At 44.0% G+C, this 24,267-nt stretch overlaps 1 protein-coding gene across 7 annotated transcripts in view; it reads right to left on the bottom strand.

Annotated features, from left to right (window-relative positions):
- The window catches only part of CRTC3 (CREB regulated transcription coactivator 3), a 116,224-nt gene extending 92,628 nt beyond the window's left edge, over positions 1-23,596 (bottom strand). For all 7 annotated transcript variants that reach the window (XR_004666687.3, XR_008621189.2, XM_034939425.3 and 4 more), the window contains exons 1-2: positions 23,278-23,596; positions 13,393-13,491 (exon numbers count right to left, since the gene is read on the bottom strand). Coding sequence is in view for 5 of the 7 variants with exons in the window: in XM_034939425.3 (XP_034795316.1) it covers positions 13,393-13,491; positions 23,278-23,409 (231 nt within the window). In the remaining 2 variants the exon portion in view is untranslated. The remainder of the gene's footprint in view (positions 1-13,392; positions 13,492-23,277) is intronic.
- Positions 23,597-24,267: the final 671 nt, after the last annotated feature.

The raw sequence follows: 24,267 nt of genomic DNA, 5'->3' as shown, positions 1-24,267 counted from the left end.
ATTAAGTAACCCCCTAACTCTCTGTGCTTCTCACTATTTCCTTAGGCAGAATAGAAGGACATGCTGCTGGAAGTCAAAATCAAAGGCAAACCAGTGAGCACATCACACACAGACACAGTACAAAAATCAGAGTTGCAAAGTGCATGTAGTTCAGGAGGTACGAACTCTTAAAAAGAATTCAGACAAGGTCAGAAAAATGTCAGTCTCTGAAAAAGAAAATAAGAAACAACATAAAATAGATGATATTAGTAATCAGTGAAAAATCTTTCCCGGAAATAATTCATGCTAAAGTAATTTATAAATGTGGCCTTCTAAATCTCATGCAGAAGCCCAAGGTCACCGCCCTGCCTCATTATATCTAACAGTATTTGGATAAAAGCAGATTGTCTCAGGGCTGGCAGAAAGCATGCTGTACCAAGAGTAAGGCTGGCTAAGGGGAAAAAATATAACATTATAACCTTGGGAACAAAATTCCCTCTCACTTTTAAGTTCTGAGCAAAGAACTATGCCACAAACTATGAAGAATGACTACACATGATCAGAATTTAGTTAGATGCTTGGGAAGGAATCAGTTTTCTTTACACCCCAGTTCCCTTAACACAATCCAGCTCCAAAATCCCCTTGGTCAAGGCCTCATGCCTCCCCTTAGCTCAGTTTATCCTATGGATAATTACTATTATAATCCCCACTTCACATACAAAAAACTAGACTGAGATAGTTGAGGAAATGCCCAAATCACAGATTAAAAGAGTGGCAGAACCAGGACTCAAACCAGGTTTGCCTGCTGCCCGAGTCATCTTTATCACACCACAGCTCATCCTAGGGAGTACGAAAGGAAGCAGAGTTTCCACAAGTCACTGCCCATACTCCAGGAGACAAAAGAACTAGATGAGGGGTGATCAGGAATAATGAGCAGCTGGGAGCTGACCACAGAAACAGAGACAGAATTTCTGAAGACCATTAGATGACACAAGAAGCTACTTTGAGATCTCTGTGGAGACTCTCTGATCTGTGACTCAAGACAGAACCATTTTGGAATAGTCTCTGAGATTCCAAGGTCATTTGTGGCTTAAGGCAGAGCAGCCTTCTTCACCGAGGGGCAGTGGCCAGATGCCAGCTGCTCGGGCCACAGTACTGGACACAGAGTTGATGGTGTTAAACGAGGACTAACTGGGCTGCTGACTTCTGTGGAAGGGCCAATTTCTTCTTTTCTATGTGTCCTGTGCCTAATACAGACCTGCTGCCACAGCAGGCGCTCGGGAAACATTTGCCAATTCAATTATTTATTAATCAATTAATGAAGAGTGAAAAAGAAAAGTAGTTAACACCACTCTTGGAGTAGGGAGGGAGCAGAAGACCACGACACCCAACACCTTCACAGGGTCAGTCTGTTCCTTTAGAAGACATTTGTGTGTGTGTGTGTGTGTGTGTGTGTGTGTGTGTGCGCGCGCGCGCGTGTGTGTAATGTAATGTAATGTAAGGGCGCGCCTTACCACACACCCTTTCAGAGGAACCGCCACATTTTACAGTGAGAAATTCTACCAAGCGGAGATCTGATTTTGTGGGCGTTGTCTTTTGAAATGCAGGGGTCAGTCTGTTCCTTTAGAAGACTACCTAATCTGTGTGTGTGTGTAATGTAAGGGCGCGCCTACCACACAGCCTTTTGGAGGAACCGCCATATTTTACAGTGACAAATTCTACCAAGCGGAGGTCTGATTTTGTGAGCATCCTTTTTTGAAATGCATGTACTCAGAGCAGTTAAGTGGAGGTTCAAAGTTTTTGATATGAACTTAATCAGGGTGCTTTGCTTACCACTCAAATAAACACTTCAACCAAGGCATAGAAATCTGATTGGCTGATAAAGACGAGCAGGGAAGGGAAGATCACCTTAAAGCCCTGGGCTCTTAAGGGAAGGTGAGGACTTAATCCGGTGCTGAAACTGGGACCTAGAATGCAGCATTAGAATGCCTACCTCCTCCAAGAACTCTCCCACTTCTCAAAATAGGGGGCAGTGCTGTCCAGTTCGGTGGCCACCAGCCACATGTGCCTTCTGAGCACTTGAAATGTGGCTTAATGCAACCAAGGAACTGAATTTTTAATTGTATTTAATCTTAATTAATGGAAATAGCCACAAATGACTAGTGACTAACATATTGGACAGCAGCGGTGAGGGGGAGACAGTAAGAAGAGCACAGAAAAAAAGAGGTAGAAAGTGATAAAGACAAACTTCCTACTTCACAATTGTTCCTAAGCACGATTTGTATTACTATACTACTGACTTTTGCTTAGTACTTTAGTTTCCAGAGATATGCATTTATTCTGCATTCATTAGATCCTTATGAACAACTCTATCAAGTAACCGTCATTATCATCACTTCTAGATGAGTCAGAGAATTCTGTGATTTACCTAAGGAGACTCAGTCGGGAGGAGTCTAATTATGTAACCCCAACACTGTCCAGATGGCATGAAGAAACTTCACCTCTTCCTTTCAGAAAAAGGAAGTAGAGGACAGATCGGTGCTTTGTTCATCTCATTGTTCTGCCCTACACAACCTGAAAATATTTAATGAGAATCAGCCTCTCTTGTTTCATTCCGTAAGCTTCTCACCTGCTTGGAACTGAGCTCCTTGGCATTATTAGGAGTGCTCCCTGGGCAACAGGACAGGCAGAGCTCATCCTTCCCTACAAACCCGTTTCTGCTCCCCTTTCCCAGGCCTGCATCCTCAGTGAGGGGGCAGGAGCCCTGGGAGGTTGGCTTCCATGGAAAGCAAAGGTGTTCTGGATTATGCATGGTGGTACCTATATGCTACTTTATATTACCTTGAAATAACAACAAAAAAAGCAGGTTTCGAGATCTGACATGCAAATATGCACACAGAACTGGATTATCTGCATGAGGACAAATGAGATTTCAAAGGCTGCTAAAAGGCTGCTTGAGGATTAAAGGGGACAATAGCAACAGCAAATATACTTCAAATAACTCCATGACAGTGCCATCTGCTTGTTTAACCTTGTACTAAGTTACTAAAACATTTTCCACAATTTTCCATCAAATACATTTTATAGACTCAAAAAAAAAAAAAACAGGTAAAGGAAAATAACGGAAATGATTTTTTTTTTTTTTTTTTGAGATGGAGTTTCACTCTTGTTGCCCAGGCTGGAGTGCAATGGTGCGATCTCGGCACACCGCAACTTCCACCTCCCGGGTTTAAGCCTCCCAAGTAGCTGGGATTACAGCATGCACCACCATGCCCGGCTAATTTTGTATTTTTAGTAGAGATGGGGTTTCTCCATGTTGGTCAGGTTGGTCCTGAACTCCCGACCTCAGGTGATCTGCCCACCTCGGCCTCCCAAAGTGCTGGGATTACAGGCGTGAGCCACCACACCCAGCCAATTTTTAAATATTTAATACAAACTTACAAATGTAAGTCATCCTAGGCCAAGAGTTCTTGACACAGGATCAAAATTTAAGCAAAAATGAGTGTAATCTGTTTGAAATTCTCACTAATAAAACTTTTTTAAAAGAAGTGAATGGGGCCGGGTGTGGTGGCTCACGCCTGTAATCCCAGCACTTTGGGAGGCCAGGGCGGGCAAATCACCTGAGGTCAGGAGTTTAAGACTGGCGTGACCAACATGGTGAAACCCTGTCTCTACTAAAAATACAAAAAATGAGCCGGGCATGGTGGCAGGCACCTGTAGTCTCAGCTACTCAGGAGGCTGAGGCAGCAGAATCGCTTGAACCTGGGAGGCGGAAGTTGCAATGAGCTGAGATCACGCTTCTGCACTCCAGCCTGGGTGACAGAGCAAGACCTGTCTCAAAAAAAAAAAAAAAAAAAAAAGAAAAAGAATAAAATAAAATAAGTGAATAAGAGCATGTATACATATTTACATATTTTCCTCAGGAGGGATCCAAGGCATTCCTCAGATTTTCAAAGTGAAGGCATTCTTCTAGCTCTTCACTATCTTTCTCCAACTCCTGGGCTCAAGCAATCTGCCCGCCTCGGCCTCCTAAAGTGCTAGGATTACAGGCGTGAGCCATGGTACCCAGCCTGCCTGATAGTATATCTCATAGTTATTAAAAAGGCTTTAAAATTTTCAAATAGCTGGATTTTTAAATTTAAATTTAATTATTAATTGCAATTTTATTAATTATGTTCAGATTCAATTTCTCCTTTTTTAATTTACTGAGAATTTATTTGGCCCAGTATGTGATCAATTTACACTACACACACACACACACACACACACACACCATGAACAAAGAGTGAAAACAACCCAAACAATAAGGGGGCAGTGAAACTGTGGCATATCCACGTGACAGAATAGCACGTAGTCACTAGAAATACTGTTTCTGAAAACCATTGAACACATAGAAGGAAAATACAAAACTATACATACATATGAGGCTGATTTTGTTAAAAAATATTTATAGTCACTGCAAAACTACTGAAAGAAAAGGCCAAATGGTAAACAAAGATGTAACCAGTTTTCTGTAATAAGCAAGTGTTACATTTATAATCAGAAAAAGAAGTATTGCTTTTAAAATGAGTCTAGAAATATCTAGAAAGGTATCTTACCTTTTTAGAGAATAAACTCTAGGGAATAAATTTTGGTATACAGTAATTCTGATTTGTTAATGGTGTAACTCTTTATTATCTTTATTTTGAATATTGGCTCAGTCGTAGTGAATTAAAAATCTAGAATTGTGCTATTGTCGAATTCTCATTTCTTGGAGTTTTTCCTTTTTGCAATTTGTTGCTATGTTGTTTTATCACATAAAAGTCATATAATGCTATGACAATTACCATCTACATAGAGAGCTTAACACAGTGTCTGGCACATAGCACATACTCAATAAATGTCAGCTGTGGTTAGTAGTGGTATTTTGAGATTAATACTGCTACTTAGGTTTTCTTTTGTTTAACTGATGTATCTTTTTGCCAATCTTTTTTTTTCCTTTAAAGAACCTTATGAAAACTTGAAAGGAAATGCAGTAAAGGAAAACCATGGAAATGGAACTGGAAGTCAAAGACATGATTTTTAAGTCCTGGTTCTCTTACTTACTTGCTATGCGAACTCTGGGCCTCATTATACTACTCATATTGGTAGTGGGCCCCAGGAAAACCACCTTGCTGGACCTGGCCCTCCAGGCCTTTGCAAACTGCCTTGGTATAAGGGTTTCTTCCCTTGACCATCAGATTGTTCCCTAAATTAGAACTTAAAAGCCCTCAGTTACACATGACATGATGCAATTTTGTTAAAATGTAGTTAATCAGAGATGTAAAAAGTACAATTAGTTTTTAGTGATATGATTTGAAAGGACTAGGGTAGGTTATATAAAGGATACGAGGCTGGGAGTGGTGGCTCACACCTGTAATCCTAGCACTTTGGGAGGCCACGGCGGGTGGATTGCTTGAGCTCAGGAGTTCGAGACCAGCCTGGGCAACATAGTGAAACTCTATCTCTACAAAAATACAAAAACTGGCCGGGTGTGGTGGCTTACGCCTGTACTCCCTGCTACCCTGGGGGGCTGAGACAGGAGGATCCCTTGAGCCCAGGAGGTGGAGGTTGCAGTGAGCCAAGATCACATCATTGCGCTCCAGCTGGGTGACCTTGAGACCTTGTCACAAAAAAAAAAAAAAAAAAAAAAGGATACGAAAAGCTACAACTATACCTACAAAGCCCTATACAGAGAGAAGCCCTTTGTCCCTCTCTCTACAGCTGCCTGACAAGCCATTCAGTCAACATGTGCCCTAGCTGTTACACAGGCTGGAACATGCTATCCCTCCACTAAGCAGAAGAGACAGCCCTAGCCCTCGCTCTCAGAGAAGAAGATAATGCCCACTTCCTCCTCTCTGCCCTCAGTGTATGTGTGCCAGGCCCTGCCTAGAGACATGAGGGCTATAACCCTAGCTACCCCTTTACTGATGGTCTGCCCCTTGCTAAAGATTATCAGAAGGCAGCCTGAAAAGTTGGCTTTTGTTTACTCATCTGATAAGTCTATGTTCTTTGCATAAGGGCTCATTGGGTTAGAAAAAAAGAATGCACTTTGAGATCCTCCATTAGGATAGAAAATTGGTCTTTAGTATATTAAAACAGTACTACACTTACCAACCAATGTTGTAGTAAGAGGATGAAGTAAAATAACAGATATGGAAGCATTTTGTAAACTCCAAAGTGATTTACAAACATAAAAGGAGTAGACAGGAAGAACAAGTTCAAGATATCTATAGTACATCATGATTGCTAAAGTTAATAACAATGTATCATATATTGCAAATTGCTGAGAGCAGATTCTCACCACAAAAGAAATGATAATGATGTGAGAGGATGCATATGTTTGTCTGATTTAGCCATTCCACAAGGTATACATTTATCAAAATATCGTATTGTATACCATAAATATATACAATTTTGTCAATCAAAAATATATAAATATAATAAAAATAAAAGGAGAATTGTATATAAATGATTATAAGCAACTGAACTTCAATAAAAATCTGTTTTTCTGTACATGGAAGTCTTCTTCGTGGAAGACTCCATATTACAAAGATGTCAATTATCCCCAACCTATCTATAGATTCAATGCAACCCTGTTTAAAATCCTAGCAGGTGTTGGCCGGGTGTTGTGGCTCACGCCTGTAATCCCAGCACTCTGGGAGGCCGAGGCGGGTGGATCACGAGGTCAGGAGATCGAGACCATCCTGGCTAACACAGTGAAACCCCGTCTCTAATACAAATACAGAAAAATTAGCCGGGCATGGTGGCGGGCACCTGTAGTCCCAGCTACTCAGGAAGCTGAGGCAGGAGAATGGCATGAACCCAGGGGGCAGAGCTTGCAGTGAGTGGAGATCGTGCCACTGTACTCCAGCCTGGGCAACAGAGTGAGACTCCGTCTCAAAAAAATAAAAATAAAATCCTAGCAGGTGTTTTTGTAGACATTAACAAGCTGATTCTAAAATGTTATGGAAAAGCAAAGGAATGAAAATAAGCAAAACAGCTTCAAAAAAGAACAAAGACGACTCTCATTACCTAATTCCAAGCCTTCCTATCAAGGTACAGTAATCAAGACAGTGTGGTATTAGCAAAATGATAGACAAAGAAACCAATGACACAGAAGATGGTATTAGCAAAATGATAGACAAAGAAACCAATGACACAGAAGATAAGAGTCCGGAAATAGACCCACATGTATATGGTCAATTGATTTTCAACAAAGGTACCAAGGCATTCAATAGGGAAAAGAAAGTCTTCATCAAATGGTTCTAGAATAATTTAACATCCCTATGCAAAATGAGTGAGCCTCAAACCCAAACCCTGTACCACACAAAAAAATTAACTCATTATTTACTTAAGTGTAAAAGACAGAGCTATAAAACTAATAGAGAAACACATAGGAAAAAAACCTTTGGGAACTTGAGTTAGATGAAGAACTCTTATTAATAGATAAGACAAAAGCACAAATCATAAAATAACACAATTGATAAACAAGACTTCAAAACTTAAAACTTCTACTCTTCGAGACTTGAGAAAATGAAAAAACAAGCCACAGACTGGGAGAAAATATTTGTAAAATACATATCTGATAAAGAACTGGTATCCAGAATATACAAACAACTCTCACAACTGATTAAGAAAATTAACAACTCAATTTAAAAACTAGACAAGGCCAGGCGCAGTGGCCCACGCCTGTAATCCCAGCACTTTGGGAGGCCAAGGCGGGTGGATCACAAAGTCAGGAGATCGAGACCATCCTGGCTAACACAGTGAAACCCCGTCTCTACTAAAAATACAAAAAAAATTACCCGGGCGTGGTGGCAGGTGCCTGTAGTCCCAGCTACTTGGGAGGCTGAGGCAGGAGAATTGCTTGAACCCAGGAGGCGGAGGTTGCAGTGAGCTGAGATCACGCCACTGCACTCCAGCCTGGGCGACAGAGTGAGACTCCATCTCAAAAGAAAAAAAAAAACAAACAAAAATTAGCCAGGTGTGGTGGGGCGCGCCTGTAATCCTAGCTACTCAGGAGGCTCAGGCAGTAGAACTGCTTGAACCTGGGAGGCGGAGGCTGCAGTGAGCTGAGATCACGCCACTACACTCCAGCCTGGGCGACAGAGCGAGATTCAGTCTCAAAAAAAAAAAAAAAATTAAAACCAGAATTGTCATATGATCCAGCAATCCTACTTCTGAGTATGTACCCAAAAGAATTGAAAGCAGAGCCGTGAAGAGATATTTGCACACCCATGTTCATAGCAGCATTATTCACAATAGCCAAGAGGTGGCGGCAACCCAAGTATCCATTAGTGGATGAATGGAACAAAATGTGGCATCCACATACAATGAAATGTTACTCAGCCTTGAAAAGGAAGAAATCATGTCACAGACTATAACACGGGTGAACCCTGAAGACATTATACTAAGCACAAGCCAGTCACAAAAAAGACAAATAGTATATGATTTCCCTCATACGAGGCACTTAGAATAGTCAAAGTCATAGAGACAGAAAAAACAGTAGTTGCCAGAGGCTGGTGGGAAGGGAACATGGAGAATTCTTATTGAATGGGCATAGAATTTCAGTTTTGTCAGATGAAAAAATTCTGGAGATTGGTTGCACAATATGAATGTATATAATACCACTGAACTATACATTTAAAAATGGTTTTAGAAGATACCAATAAACTACTTTAAAAAATGGTTAAGATGGTAAATTTTATGTTATGTTTTTTAACCACCATTTTTTTGAAACTCTGAAATACCAAGTGCTAGAGCAGATACAGGGTCGCTGGAACTCTCATGCACTGCTGGTAAGAATGTGAAACAGTAGAGCCACTTTGGAGAACAGCTTGGCGATTTCTTATAAAGCTAAAGTTAATATACACTTACTGTATGATCTAGCAATTCCACTACTAGGTACTTACATAAAAACTGTATGTGAATGTTTATAGAATATTTATTCATAATTGCCAAAAGGTGGAAACAACCCAAATGCCCATCAACTAACTGATGAATGCATAAATTATCTACATCCATAGAATGGAATTCTACTCAGCAATAAAAAGAAATGAACTACTGATCAATGCAACGTAGTGGGTTAAATTATGGCCACCAAAAGAGATATCTTCAAGTCCTAAGCCCCAGAACCTGTGAATATGACTTTATTTGAAAACAGAATCTTTGCAGATGTAATCAAGCAAAGGTGAGATCATATTGAATTAGGGTAGGCCCTAAATCCAATGACTAGTTCTTTATAAGAAAAAGGAGAGGAAGATTTAAACACAGACACAGACAAACAATGAAGAAAGTTGTGTGATGACAGAGGCAGAGAGTAAGTGATGCAGCTACAAGTTAAGGACTGCCGCAGACCACGGAAGCTAGGAAGAGACAAGGAGGGATTCTTCCCCAGAGCGTTCATGGTGCTGCTGACACCATGCTGATTTCCAACTTCTGGACTCAGAACATGAGAACATGAGAAAATAAATTTCTGTTGTTTTAAGGCACTAAGTTTGTGGTACTTTGTTACAGCAGCCCTAGGAAACTAACACACGCAACCACCCAGATGAATCTCAAATGCTAAGTGAGAGAAAAACTCAAAAGACTACGGACATTTGATTCCACTAATAGGACACTGGAAGAGTCAAAACTACAGATGGTGGTTTCCAGAGGCTGGAGGTGGGGGATGGAGAATACTTACAAACAGACACAAGGGAACCTTTTGGGGTAATGGAACTATTCTACATCTTCACTGTGGTGGTGTGTATATGGCAAAGAGCTGTATACCTAAAAAAGGTATAAATTATATTGTATTTACATAATACCTCAAAAACATTTACTTAAAAAAAATCTGTGCTCTGGGACTCTCCTCAGTTTTTCAAGAATTTTTCTCAGTTCGGAAGAGGGCTCCCACCAGCCTAATTGGGGAGAATGTGAAGATCAAAATAAAAATAATAGATTAGCTTGCTCAAGCCCACTCTTACTCTGTAGAGCATACTTTTATTTCAATAAATCTGTGCTTTCATTGCTTGAAAAATGAATAAATAAAATAATAGATTATAATAGATTGAATAAAATAGAAAATCATAAAACCATATACCGAGAGATAAAAAATGAATGTATAGATTGAAAGTTTAATGAAGATCAGGATAAAGTATCTCCTCGCAAAATATTTATTCAATACAAAGGGGGAAAGAGTTACTTTAAATGGGGAAGCCTGACAGACAGGCCACCTTTTTTTTTTTTTTTTTTTGAGACAGGGTTTGGCTCTGTCACCCAAGCTGGAGTACTGTGGCCCCATCTGAGCTCACTGAAATCTCTGCTCTCTGGACTCAAGCACTCAATCCTCCCACTTCGGCTTCCCAAGTAGCTGGGACCAGAGGCGTGCACCACCACATCTGGCCTTTTTTTTTTTTTTCAGTAGAGACAGGGTCTCGCCATGTTGCCCAGGCTGGCTCAAACTCCTGAGCTCAAGCGATCCGCCTGCCTCAGCCTCCCAAAATGCTGGGATTACAGGCGTGAGCCACCATGCCTGGTAGACACCACCTTAATTGATAAAAGAGAACATCATCATTAACAGGACACATCAAAATCATGTCCCTAATGTGATACCATAACAGCCTCACTTCTACGTTATTCCTGCCAAAGATGCATAGTCTGAATCAAATCACAAAGATACATTAGGCAGACCCCAGCTGAGGGGTTATATCTACAAAAAAACTGGCCTGTAATCTTCAAATGTGACAGGATCACAAAAGTTAAGAGTACTTGAATTAATGTCAAAAATAAAAGGCTGAAAAGCTGTTCCAGACTGAAGGAGACTGCAGACAATAACTGCATGTGATTCTGAACTGAATCCTTTTGCTACAGAGGACAGCAGGGGGACATTTGGTGAATGCGGTCTGAAGATCAGATTGTAATAACGGATCACTGTTAATTTTCTTATCTTGATGGCTGTATTTTGGTTATATAGAACAACGTCTTTGCTTGTAGGAAAAACACAGTGAAATATTAGGGGGTGATAGGGCATCAGGTCAGGAACTTATTCCCAAGTGAAAAAAAAGTTATGTCAGCAGGGCACAGTAGTTCATGCCTGTAATCCCAGCACTTTGGGAGGACGAGATGGGCGGATCACCTGAGGTCAGGAGTTCGAGACCAGCCTGGCCAACATGGTGAGACACTGTCTCTACTAAAAATACAAAAATTAGCCAGGCGTGGTGACGCACGCCTATGATCCCAGCTACTTGGGAGGCTGAGGCAGAAGAATCTCTTGAACTCAGGAGCTGGAAGTTGCAGTAAGCTGAGATCGCGCTATTGCACTCCAGCCTAGGCGACAGAATGAGACTCGGTCTCAAAAAAAAAAAAATTAAGTGTACTATACTTCCAAGTATTCTGTAAGTTTGTGACTGTTGCAAAGAAAAACAAAACAAAACAAAACAAAAACAGTATGAAAAGAATCCTGGGGGCTACGCACGGTGGCTCATGCCTGTAATCCCAGCACTTTGGGAGGCCAAGGTGGGTGGATTACTTGAGGTCAGGAGTTCAAGACCAACTGACCAACATGGTGAAACCCCATCTCTACTAAAAATATAAAAATTAGCTGGGCGTGGTAGTGCATGCCTGTAATCCCAGCTACTCAGGAGGCTGAGGCAGGAGAATGCTTGAACCCAGGTGATGGAGGTTGCAGTGAGCTGAGATTGCGCTACTGCACTCCTGCCTGGGCGACAGAGTGAGACTCCATCTCAAAAAAAAAAAAAAAAAAAAAAAGAATCCTGGGAAGGCAAAGGATTATCATTTTATCCCATTCCCCAGTGCAACCAGAGGGGAACATCATAGTAAATTCTATATTCCTCTAAAGTTGACAATAAAGTAGCACAAAATTGGGATCTCAGACACAGCAAACTTGCACAATGCTGTATTTCCTGAAGTATGAAATCCCGCATAAGGCAGAGACCTATGTTACTCGGATACTAAATAACCCAGTGGGTTAATATATAAGGTAATTTGATATATGAAGGTAGATCTCTAATACAGGCAGTAATATGGTAAAGAGTCCATTGTCATTATATTGAAGACAAGATTCCGGTGCAATAGGGTACAAATATGTTCATGTTGTACTTTTTCTAATCACCATTATATTTGGAGTTCCTATCAGCACTCTCAAATCGAAGTCCCCAACTTAAATAATACATTTGGTTTTATTTGACGTCATCAAAAAAGTGAACCCAGTTTCTACCACAAAGAAATAAGACAGCGCTTTTAAAATGGTCAGGCATCCACACAATCAATTAATGCTTCATCTTAAAGTTTATATCTCAACTTTAACACCGAATCTTAAATTGCATAATTAGAATGACAGGCTCCTAATGTTTCACAGACTGGGATATCTAAGCAGGTCTAATTCAGGTCTTAACAACAGTGCCATATACCATTGTCTGAAACACCAATTCCACATTGGTTTGAACAAGGCTTTCCACTGATGTGAACGATGGAAGCACCCTAGGACACTGCAGTAATCTACATGCAATACAGACTACTTATCTGTGTCTTACACCTGCACTGAGCCATGTGGTAGCCACTAGCCACATGAAACTAGTGAAATGCGGCTGGTCCAAATTAAAGTATGCTTTGAGTATAAAATACACAACAGATTTCAAAGACTTAGTACACAAAAAGTATGTGAGATTTCTCAGTTTTTTATGCTGACTGCATGTTAAAATGATCATATTTTGGATATACTGGATTCAATATTTATTTTTATTTTTATTTTTTTTTGAGACAGTCTCGCTCTGTTGCCCAGGCTGGAGGGCAGTGGTATGATCTCTGCTCACTGCACCCTCCGCCTCCTGGGTTCAAGCGATTCTCATGCCTCAGCTTCCCAAGTAGCTGGGACTACAGCTGTGAGCCACCACACCTGGCTAATTTTTGTATTTTTAGTAGAGATGGGGCTTCACCATGTTGACCGGGCTGGTCTCGAAGTCCTGACCTCAGGTGATCCGCCGGCCTTGGCCTCCCAAAGTGCTAGGATTACAGGTGTGAGCCACCATGCCCAGCCAAACATTTATTTAAGTAATATTAAAATTATAGATGAGAAAGCTGCATTTTGAAAAATATAGATATTAAAATTAACCCCACGTGTTTCTTCTTCTTTAATGTAGCTACTAGAACATTTTAAATTACATATGCTTGTGTTATAATTCTACTTGCCAGTGCTGCGTTCAGACATTTGTGAAATAACACTATCGTATGCTGTAGAAACTATGAGAGAGAATATTAATGGACTTTCCAAAAGAAGACTGAACTGTACCTAGGCCCAGCTTATCCTTCAAGATCTCATCTTTTTAGCGATAATCTTTGTCTGTTTTTTACACTCCAGTCAGCTTCAAGAAAGTACATATCTGGAGGTACCTGAAACTCTGACGCACTGCTCCGCAGCTGGCTCACATTTGGTAAGGATCCTCCATGGTACTGTGTAAGGCGCAGTTGCTGAAGCTTCTGAAATTGAACCTGGAAACAAAGTGATTTAAGAACGTTGAGAGGTAACAGCAAAGATCTAAAGAAGCATCAAAGTATAGTATTTTGTAGGGGAACGGTTCAAGAATGAAAGTCTTGTTTCAATTTCTTCTCTACGTAAGTGATCATACCCTCAAGGTTTCCGGTGCTTTCTGGGTTTTGATTACTCTATTTTCAGAAAGAGCTTACCCATGTTCCAAATGTCCCATATACCATGATAGTAACGTCCTCTTGCAAGGTCTTTGAGTGTGTATGTTTGGATACGCTGGCATAATCTTTAACAACAATAAAAGAATTTCTGAAAGAAAAACTAAGCTACTATCCACAACCCTAACACATTAGCTGTTTTCCCTTCTTCATGCTCTTTTCTAGCCTCCGTTTACATTTATGGTAAGAACTGCATAGCTGTGATCATAAGATAGGTACAACCTAGCATGCTCATCATAAGCCTTTTCTATGCTATTACAGAGTAATTTTTAGTGGGTATATAACCGTTCTTCTGAATTATTTCCTTAGAACACCTTCCAAAGGGTGATTACTAAATCTCTGGATATGGGCCTTTTGGTGGCTCTCAACGTATACTGCCGAAATGATTTCCCAAAGAGTTTACTAATATACATATGAGAAAAGTTTCACCAAAAAAACTCATTGATATTGGATATTACCATTAATTGGGGTAAGGAAGGAGGTCAATTCAATAGGTATAAAATGGCATCCCACCATTTTAATATGCCTTTCTTTGTAAGTTCTTCCTTACTTCATTTTTCAAAAAGCAATAAACTGGTTACAGTTCTTGTAAATCTCAAAGTGGTCTGATCTGGTCTTTAAGAGTTCTGTTTCTAAAATAATAAATTAGCTCCATGGTTACCTAACCCTTGGCACTGTAATTCATATAGAGAAGAAAGGGTTATAGACGAGAGCCCTGGGGCAGATTTGTACCCTTCATCACTCTCTGTCTCTAACAATAATAAAACACTACCAGATCTCAGCCCCCAGGATGGGCCAGGTGCTGTTCTCGGACACTTGGCCCACTTCATCCCTAATCCTCCCCACAACCATGCAAATGAGACTGTACTCTCCTGCTGTTACAGACCTGGAGACCCAGACTCGGAAGTTCAGTGACTTGCCACGTGGCTAGCAGGAGGCTGAGCCACGGCTGTCGGCCTCAAAGCCCATATGCCCATTTCTGCCATGCTCTTTTCCGTTGTCCCATCTTTCCCTCGATGATCATACTAATTACAAACTCAAAAAAAAAAAAAAAAGGTGAAGTTTGGTTTACCAAAAGCATTGTTGAACCTATGAAGCTCTCTGATAATTTCCTTTTTACATGTATTATGAAAGATTTCAAATAGTATATGTGAAATAAAGACAAGTATAATAAAACCCCATCTATCCATCTTCTAGCTTAAAAATTACCAACTTACATACAATCATCTTTCATCTTTACCCTCTCCACTACCCGCAGTGCCTCACTGAAAGAAATCTCAGACATGGTATCACCCATATTTCAATATGTATTCTCAAAAGATAAAGATTTATACCTGTTTGGAAATTTTAAAGGCATACGAAATCCTTTAGTGGCTTTAACTTCCCTTATACCTGCTGTATTTGACTTCTTAAATGTACTGCACAGGGAGACAGTTATAACCTATTAATCAAAACCCAAATCTCAGAGTCAAACAAGAGGAGGACGACATGGTGAGTTTTTTCCACCTAGGAGTGGAGTTATAGGAATAAAGTCTCTCAGCTTTCAATCTTAACATTCTAAAAGTACTTACCAGAAGCATCTGACTATTCTTGAAATTCTCTGGACAAAATTCTCAGCCACCTTGATTTAAAGCCTTTGATTTTTTTTTGAAGGATCAATTTATCCATTGATTTACTGATACAAAAACTTAACTGTGTGTCAGGTAGTATGCCAGGCACTGGCTTACTAAGATGAATGTATGCTAAAGTTCCTGCCTTCAGAGAGTTCTCACAAAGGCTTCAACTCTTACCGAAAAGCCTTGACACTTCAACCAAACTAAGTTATAAATCCAGATAGGGACCTGCCCTCAACTGAGCTGAAGGCCATCTCACAATCCCCCATAACTGCTCTCCCTCCCAAAGCACCTATTTCCGGAGCCTTCAAAGACTGTTAAAAAAGAACATGGCTAGCCTGGCCAACACGGTGAAACCCCGTCTCTACTAACTATTAGCCAGCTGTGGTGGTGCATGCCTGCAATCCTAGCTACTTGGGAGGATGAGGCAGAAGAATTGCTTGAACCCAGGAAGCAGAGGTTGCAGTGAGCCAAGATCACGCCACTGTACTACAGCCTGGGTGACACAGTGAGACTCTGTCTCAAAAAAAAGCAGTGGCTCATACCTGTAAATCCCAGAATTTTGGGAGGCCGAGGCAGGCGGATCACAAGGTCAGGAGATCGAGACCATCCTGGCTAACACGGTGAAACCCTGTCTCTACTAAAAGTACAAAAAAATTAGCCGGGCATGGTGGTGGGCGCCTGCAGTCCCAACTACTCAGGAGGCTGAAGCAGGAGAATGGCATGAACCCGGGAGGCGGAGCTTGCCGTGAGCCGAGATGGCGCCATTGCACTCCAGCCTGGGCGACAGAGCGAGACTCTGTAAAAAAACAAAAAGCACTGGACCTGGAATCAGATGATGTGACTTTGTAACCTGCAACTCCCGTGTGGTTGGGCAAACAACTCTGATGCCTCCTGCACAAGATAAAGTGAGGATTAAGTGACACAGACACAAGAGTGGTATGCCAAATGTAAAGCTCTGGACAACTTCTTAAGATATTATCATTATTGCTGATCTCAGCTACCTCTTCAAACTCTGAGTTATTTTGACATTTTCCTCTTTTGAAATTTAGACTCATTGAGCTAGAAAAAGAACTTTGAGACTGTCTTCAACACCTTCATGTTTACAGATGATGAACATGTGAACCAAAGAATGATTAGCCTAAGGCCGAGGTCACAGACTGGCAGCCCATAGGCCACATTTCACCTAGAGAGTGTTCTGTTTACCCACCAGATGTTGACCCATTCAGTGTATTAAATTTCAATTGAAAAAATCAGGACACTGCATAAAAATATGGATTTCCAACTTCTCCTGATTGAAAGGTCAGACAACACTGAACCCATGTTCTTACATGGCATCGCTGGATGAAGCTGAGAAGAGGCCACCCCCTTAGATCGTGTTTGCCAAGTCCTCACTGTACCCTATTATTCCTTCACGATGGCCCAGGATCAGCTGCCGTGATCATCTCATTCCTGGCCCCTCCATTCATTTTCCTTACCTGCCTCACTTACTGAGTTAGTGACCTTTGGCCTACAGTCACACATCTTAGTGGAATTTTCTTTAATGCCTACAGGAAATGAGATCCAGGCCTCGTTAATTCCTTTTTGAGAAAAGTCTCACAATAGCCAACACGATTACAATCCAAAATCCCAGCGGGTCCTTTCAGAGACATTGACAAGATAATTCTAAAATTTATGGATGTGCAAATGACCTAGAATAGTCGGAGCAATTTTTTTTTTTTTTTTTTTGAGACAGGGTCTCTGTTGCCCAGGCTGGAGTGCAGTGTCACAATCACAGCTCACTGCAACCTCCACCTCCCAAATACAGGCACGCGCCACCACGCCCAGCTAATTTTCGTTTTTTTTTTTTTTGTTTTTTTTTTTTTAGAGACGGATTTCACCATGTTACCTAGGCTGGTCTAGAATTCCTGGGCTCAAGCGATCTACCCGCCTCAGCCTCCAGAAGTGCTGGGATTACAGGCATGAGCCACGGCACCTGGCCAGAGCAATTTTCAAAAAGAGGTAAGTTAGAGGACTTAAATTACCAGGTTTTAAGCCTTATTATAAAGCTATAATATACAGACAGTGTGCTATTGTCAAAAAGACAGATATACAAATCACTGGAACAGAAAAGAGAGTCTAAAAATAAACCAACACTTATATGGCCAACTGATTGCAACAAAATTGCCACAGCAATTCAATGGGCAAAGAAAAGTCTTTTCAACAAATGATACTGATACCTTACAGCAGGGAGTAAAAGCAGCTGAAGATCCTTATGAGGGAAATTAAAGTAGCTAAGTATACAGACATTCACTGTGATAGCTAGATTCAAACCCTGGCTCTACCACTTACCAGCTCTGCAACCATGCCTCTCTAAGCCTCAGTTTACTCATCCACAAAAATGAGGAAAATTCCAGATATACACACCATAGGCTCATTTTGAGGACTATGTGAGATAACAACATGTGAAAGGGATTACAGTGCCTCGCAAAAGGAAAGTCCTCAATATTTAGCCCAAACCTAATATCTCCATCTTCTCTCTCTCCTCCATTCTGAGAGCTCGCTGATCTATGACATATCTATTGTCTTATCACTGGTTTATTTTCACATGAAAATAATGACTCTGCGCAAATATTCAAGTCCAATCAACACTCCAGGGTGATATGCTGAGTTAGTCCTCTGGTTCCTCAACACAAGTTGCTCTTCACAGCCAAACTTCTGGAATAAGTTTCCAACCCTATCTCCATTCCCCACCCCCGTCCACTCCTCAACGTCTCACAATTAGCCTTTCACCCAGCACCCTGAGAATGCAGCATCTCTCACCGAGGTTACTGATGACCTCCTCCGATGACCTCCACATGACTAGACCAAAGGACACATCTTTTGTGTCAGACCAAGTCAGCAGCACTAGGCTCAGCCGGTCGGCATTCCCTCCTCTTCACAAAAGTACTCCTGGCTTTCTCCTGCCCCTCTGGTTGCTCTTCAAGCCTTCTTGGCCAGCTCCTCCACCTCCCTTTCAAATGGTGTAGTTCCTTAGTTCCTTGGGCTTCTCCTAGGCCCTCTTTATGGTTCACTTTCTTTTTTGAGACGGAGTTTCGCTCTTGTTGCCCAGGTTGGAGTGCAATGGCACAATCTCGGCTCACTGCAACCTCCGCCTCCCAGGTTCAAGCGATTCTCTTGCCTCAGTCTCCTGAGTAGCTGGGATTACAGGCACTCGCCACCATGCCCGGCTAATTTTTTGTATTTTTAGTAGAGACGGGGTTTCTCCATGTTGGTCAGGCTGGTCTCAAACTCCTGACCTTAGGTGATCCGCCCGCCTTGGTCTCCCAAAGTGCTGGGATTACAGGCGTAAGCCACCGCGCCTGGCCTCACAGTTCACCTTCTGACAAGGGTAACAAACTCAAATGCCTACAGCTGCCAAGCAGGGAATCTAAGTGAAGCAGTCTGGGATCACTGCAAAGAATACCTTAGAGGGTGGTAGGGACTGTGGCAAACTGAAGACCACATCCATGGCCTTTCTAATGGGGCAGCCACCATTCAGCTCCAGGCAACTGGTGCCATCCAGAAATGTCGGGTGAGTGTCGTTGGATCTCATTTTTCAAAAGAAACCAAAGTCCAGATTTTACTATAAAATCCCAATATTCATTGTTAGCCCTAATTAAAACAAACCAACCAACCAACTAACCACATTTTGGGCCAAAACCAAAAACATGTTAGAGGGCAAAATACAGAACTTAAGCCACCAGTTTACAGTATCTGTTCCATCAATTCTTCCTAGGCAGCCAAATCTACTTCTGTGGCTACATAACAAAAATTCCCCCATTTTTCTCAGTAGCTCAGCTTTCCTTCTCGAGCTGCAAAACCATCTAAACAGCTGCCTGCTGGACCATCTCTACTTATGTGCCTCACAGGCACCTCAAACTCAGCATTTCCGCACAAACCTCCTCCTGCCAGTGTCCACTTAATGAAGAACACCCTGAAATGGTTCCAGCCCTCCCTCTTTCTCACCTTCCTCACCCATTCACAAAATCTGGCCCTTTCCACCTCCTAAGTATCAATCTGCTCACCGCTCTGCCTCCCGACTGCCACCATCTTAGTAAATGCCACTATCACATCTCCTACTAAAATCCTCCTCCTCCTCTCTTCTACCCACCACGCTGGAGCTAGAGGAATCTTTTAAAAAAGCAAATCTCACATAGTTTAACCCCTTCAGTGACTTCCCATTGTCCTTAAGATCAAGTTCCAAATCCTGTCTCTACAACCTGATCCCTATGAATGCCTCCAGCCTCATCTCACATCCCCTCCTCATCCTCTTTTACTGAATCTCTGTTCTCTGTACCTGCAACATATTCCCTCCCTCAACACACAAACCCTCGAATGCCTCCCCCACTCCCCCTGAGCCTTTAGGCCACTGGAAGAGGTGAGAATTCCCTACCATACAGGTCCAGAGCTCCACCTACTTCTGTTTTGGTGATATTCACCAAAATGTGTCCTTACTTATTAAATGAATGTCTTCCTCATTAAATCCTAAAATCCATTGGGACACTGTGTTTTGCTTGCTCATTACTATATACCCAGTGTCCATCCTAACCCCTGGCACACACTAAGGACTCACTCAGTAAGTAAATTTGTGGAACAAATTAGTAAGATCTTTAAAGGACAGCCCCATGTTTTCACTCTTCTCCCTCACAAACACACACCCCATTAACAACAAAGTAGGCACTCAAATACTGACAAATGAATACGTTAATAAATGAACAACAGAACAGCCTCTTCCCAGGCATACCTGCAACCACTTTCTACCCTTTTTTTTTTTTTTTTTTTTTTTTTTTTGAGGCGGAGTCTCGCTCTGTCGCTCAGGCTGGAGTGCAATGGCGCGATCTCGGCTCACTGCAAGCTCCGCCTTCCGGGTTCACGCCATTCTCCTGCCGCAGCCTCCCGAGTAGCTGGGACTACAGGCGACCGCCACCATGCCCGGCTAATTTTTTTTTGTATTTTTAGTAGAGACGGGGTTTCACTGTGTTAGCAAGGATGGTCTCGATCTCCTGACCTCGTGATCTGCCCGCCTCGGCCTTCCAAAGTGCTGGGATTACAGGCGTGACCCACCGCGCCCGGCCTTTTTTTTTTTTTTTTTTTTTGAGATGAAGTCTTGCTCTGTCGCCCAGGCCGGAGTGCAGCGGTGCGATCCCGGCTCACTGCAACCTCCACCTCCTGGGTTCGAGCGATTCTCCTGCCTCAGCCTCCCGAGTAGCTGGAACTACAGGCGCATGCCACCATGCCAGGCTAATTTTTGTACTTTTAGTAGAAACGGAGTTTCGCCATGTTGGCCAGGATGGTCTCGATCTCTTGACCTCGTGATCTGCCCGCCTCAGCCTCCCAAAGTGCTGGGATTACAGGCGTGAACCACCACGCCCGACCCCACTTTCTTCCCTCTCTTTACCATTCCAGGTACCACCACTCAACTCCTCCTCCTAGTACTCCCTTCTCAAAATTTTCCCACTGCTTCCTGATAATGCCGGACTTCTAAAGCTAGAGAAAATCCTCTACAGTCTAGTCTATCCTACCCACTAGGTGAATAGGATAAGTAACGCCTAGGTGAATAGGTAAGTACCGCCAACTCTGAAGGATTGCTTTGATCATGTAGAGAAGAACTTGAATCCCAACACAGGCTCAGAGGGGAAAGAGCATCTGGATAGATCAGTAATGTCTGCCCTATCGATTAGCATGTCTGTCACGGGCTAGTAATGAAAAGTCAGTGTATCTGCCACCCAGTTACCAATTATGAACTAGGCAGATACTCCTCCAACTGGGATCTTTGGATCCTTAGAGACGCATTCTTCATAGACATGCTGGGAATCTAAGAGTTCTCTATGAGAAATGTTATAATTTTGTGATTTCTTTATGAAAATAACCCTTAAGATTTTTAAATAAGCAAACATTAGTAGCCAAATTCAGTGTTATCATTTACAGATGTGTTTATGAACACCGTGGAGCCAAGCAGTGTTACTTTACTGGTAACTGGCCAAGAAGAAAACACGGGCAGAATTAATATGTAAATGATTCCCTGTACCAGGTGAAGGGCAAAATGACACCCTAATTTTGTAGTAATTAGAATAAAGTGGTGACTGAATTATCATATGGGCCACAGGTGATTAGGCTTGCTAAATTCAAGAGACCCTGAGCTATAGCAGGGTCTCTAAAGTAAGTAAACACTTTTTTTTTACTTGAAAGTAAGTAAACAGTGAGGATCTGTGAAAAATTTTTGCTTTTAAAAGAGAGTCTGTACATTACTCATGACCTCACCTGTCAGGGATATTTTAAAGGAGATTCATGAATTGGGTGAAAGATTGGATCCGCCATAGGTATACAGACATATACAGTGCATGTATTTGTACATAAACAATGTACAGTATGTATTTAAAAACACATAACAACACAGGCCCCAACACTAATCCTCGGCTTTCACCCACCCATTCTTTTCAACGTGCTCTGAGCTTATCGAGTTCATCTCTGAATCTAACCAAGGTCACAGATGTAAATGCCAGTGGATGCCAGGCAGGTAAAAAATGAGTGAAGCAGATAGGGTATAAGAAAACATTTTCTTGAAATCTTCAGCTTCTTTCTCTCTCTCTATATATATTTTTTCTCAATGTGAACAGAAATGTAAGTACAGGAAATATTTCACTTTTTCCTTAACTTCACTGAAAGAAAACACCATCATGAGTATAAATGGCAACTGTCACCTAATCTCCCCTTGGGGGACTGTGACAGAGAGTGGACGGTGGCAAACTAGAGTTCTCGCTCCATTTGAAAGGGAGCTCAGCTCAGCTCCCTTTCATCATCACCCAGCTCCAGCAGGTCGGTAGCTGTCATGTAGGAATTCAGGATTAGTGTTACCAGGTCTCCCAATTTTTAACATATATAAATAATAATAAATAAATAATACGGAAATTTGGATTTTGTGTGGAAGTCTTCCAATTTAAAAATTCTGGCAACAGATTCAATAATTTTTCCCAAACACTGCGCTGGCCAAAAAATAATGTGTCTGCAACTCAGCTGGTTTGCAACTCTGCTCTCAGCTCTCCTTCAAACTGTCTCCCCCGCCTCAGTCCCCCAGAATCTGCAGATCCTCCCCCATCCTCCCGATGGTCCTCCAAGGTCAGCATTCAGGATCCTCAAGGCCAGCCCCACTCCTGCTGACCCCCCTTCTCTGCAACCCTGCGCGGACACTCCGGCTGGCTCTCCATCCTCCACTGCCTCACTCAGCGGTGACCTAACCTCTCCAGGTGTTTGTCCCGGCTCGCGCCTTACTCATTCCTCCAGGTCCCTCTCCAGTCACCAGCGACGCTTGTCAGTTCTCACTAAATATCCCGGGCCGAACAAAGTAAACTGGACCCGATAAAGCACCTCCAAGGAGTAAAAGGAGCAGAGCCTCACACTCGACACGGAATCCCGTGGTGGTTCCAACAACCCGAGCCACCCCAGGGCCGGGCCCTGGATGGACTTGTGCACAGAGCTCCCCCCACGAGCGCGTGGGACCCTGGGGTGCCCGCGGCCTTCCACGCCGGCAGAACAGCAGGGCTCGATGGTGGGGGATGTTCGGAGCGACCAGAAGCCGCGCCGCGCCACCCGGCCGGCCTCCGAGCTGTTTGCGATTTCCTCTCGGGGCTCCTCGTCCTCCTCCCCCTCGGGCCGCCCTCGCACGGCCGCCCGCCTCCACGGGCTTCACCCCTGCCCATCTTCCCGCACGCGGGGCCGGGCGACCCTCCCACCTCAGCCCGGGATCGCGAACGGCTAGCGGGTGTCGCCAGGCGGGGAAACGCCGAGGCCGCGGCCGCTCCGGTCCCCCTCCCAGCCGCCGGTTCCCGGGCGCGGCCCCCGCCCGGCCCCGCCATCGCCTCGGCCCCGCAACCTCTCACCCGCCGCGCGGGTCCCGCCCGCGGCCGTGGCCGCCCCCGCCCGCGCCGGCCCGGGCCCTCACCCGCGACAGGGTGAGGTCGGTCATGAGCTGCTCGAAGGCCCGCGTCTCCTCGGCCTGTCTCTGCGTGTGCAGCGCGATCTTCTCACTGAACTTCCGCGGGTTGGCGCTGCCCGAGCCCGGCGAGGCGGCCATGGCGCGGACTCTGCGCGGGCAGAAGCGGGAGACGGCGGCCGTGGGGCCTGTACCTCGGCCCACCCGTCCGTCCACAGGCCGCCGGGGCCGCCGCCCGAAGCCAGTCGTCCGGCGCGACCCGGCAGAGGAGCCGCCGCGGCCCCGGAGCCAGCGAGCGGCCGGGAGCGCGCCGAGGTCCGCCCCCGTGCGCCCGGCCCCGCCCCGCCCTCGGCGGGGCCCGCCCGGCCTCCAGTCTGCCCCGGCCCCGCGCTCGCGGGCTGAGGGCTGCTCCCCGCTTCCCGGTCTGGCTCGGGACCCGCCGGCGGCGGCCACCCGGAGGGACCCCCGTCAGCCCGACAAAGCGGCCCCGGCGTACGGGGAACGCTGGGGTGCCACTCCACGGAGACTCTTCGACCCAGGGATGGCCTCTGCGTCTACGCGACGTGGAGAACACAGCCTGTGCCCGCATCCCCCCTCCCCCAGCCAAATTACGAAGATTTTCTTCTCCAGGTGGAACCTGGGCGACCGGACCTCGAGCAGGTCACCTCGGGCCCCCGCAGGGGGTGCGCCCATTTTGCCTGGGGCCTAACGTCTGCCCGCCAGCCCTGCCGCTCCAGGCCCCCGGCCTCCAGCCGCTGGTTTCCTGACCTCTCACACCCACCCCTCCCCGCTCCAGTCAACCAGAGCTGTATCTCGGCTTTAAAAACTGCCTCCTATTCTGCACAAACTACAAACACCATCCAGCCCTGCTGCAGCCTTGGCTCCATAGCCCCGGCCCCCTTTCCAGGTTCTTTCCAAGTCTCCCTACGGCCTCTCCACTCCTGTGGCAGCTTCAGCAGGTGCCAGCCCCATCTTGGGAAACCAGCGCTCAGCCTCAGC

Source organism: Pan paniscus, chromosome 16 (genome assembly GCF_029289425.2).
Source record: "Pan paniscus chromosome 16, NHGRI_mPanPan1-v2.0_pri, whole genome shotgun sequence".
Lineage (NCBI taxonomy): Eukaryota > Metazoa > Chordata > Mammalia > Primates > Hominidae > Pan > Pan paniscus.
Note: the sequence above shows the minus strand (reverse complement) of the source record. Positions and strands in the feature narration are given on the sequence as shown.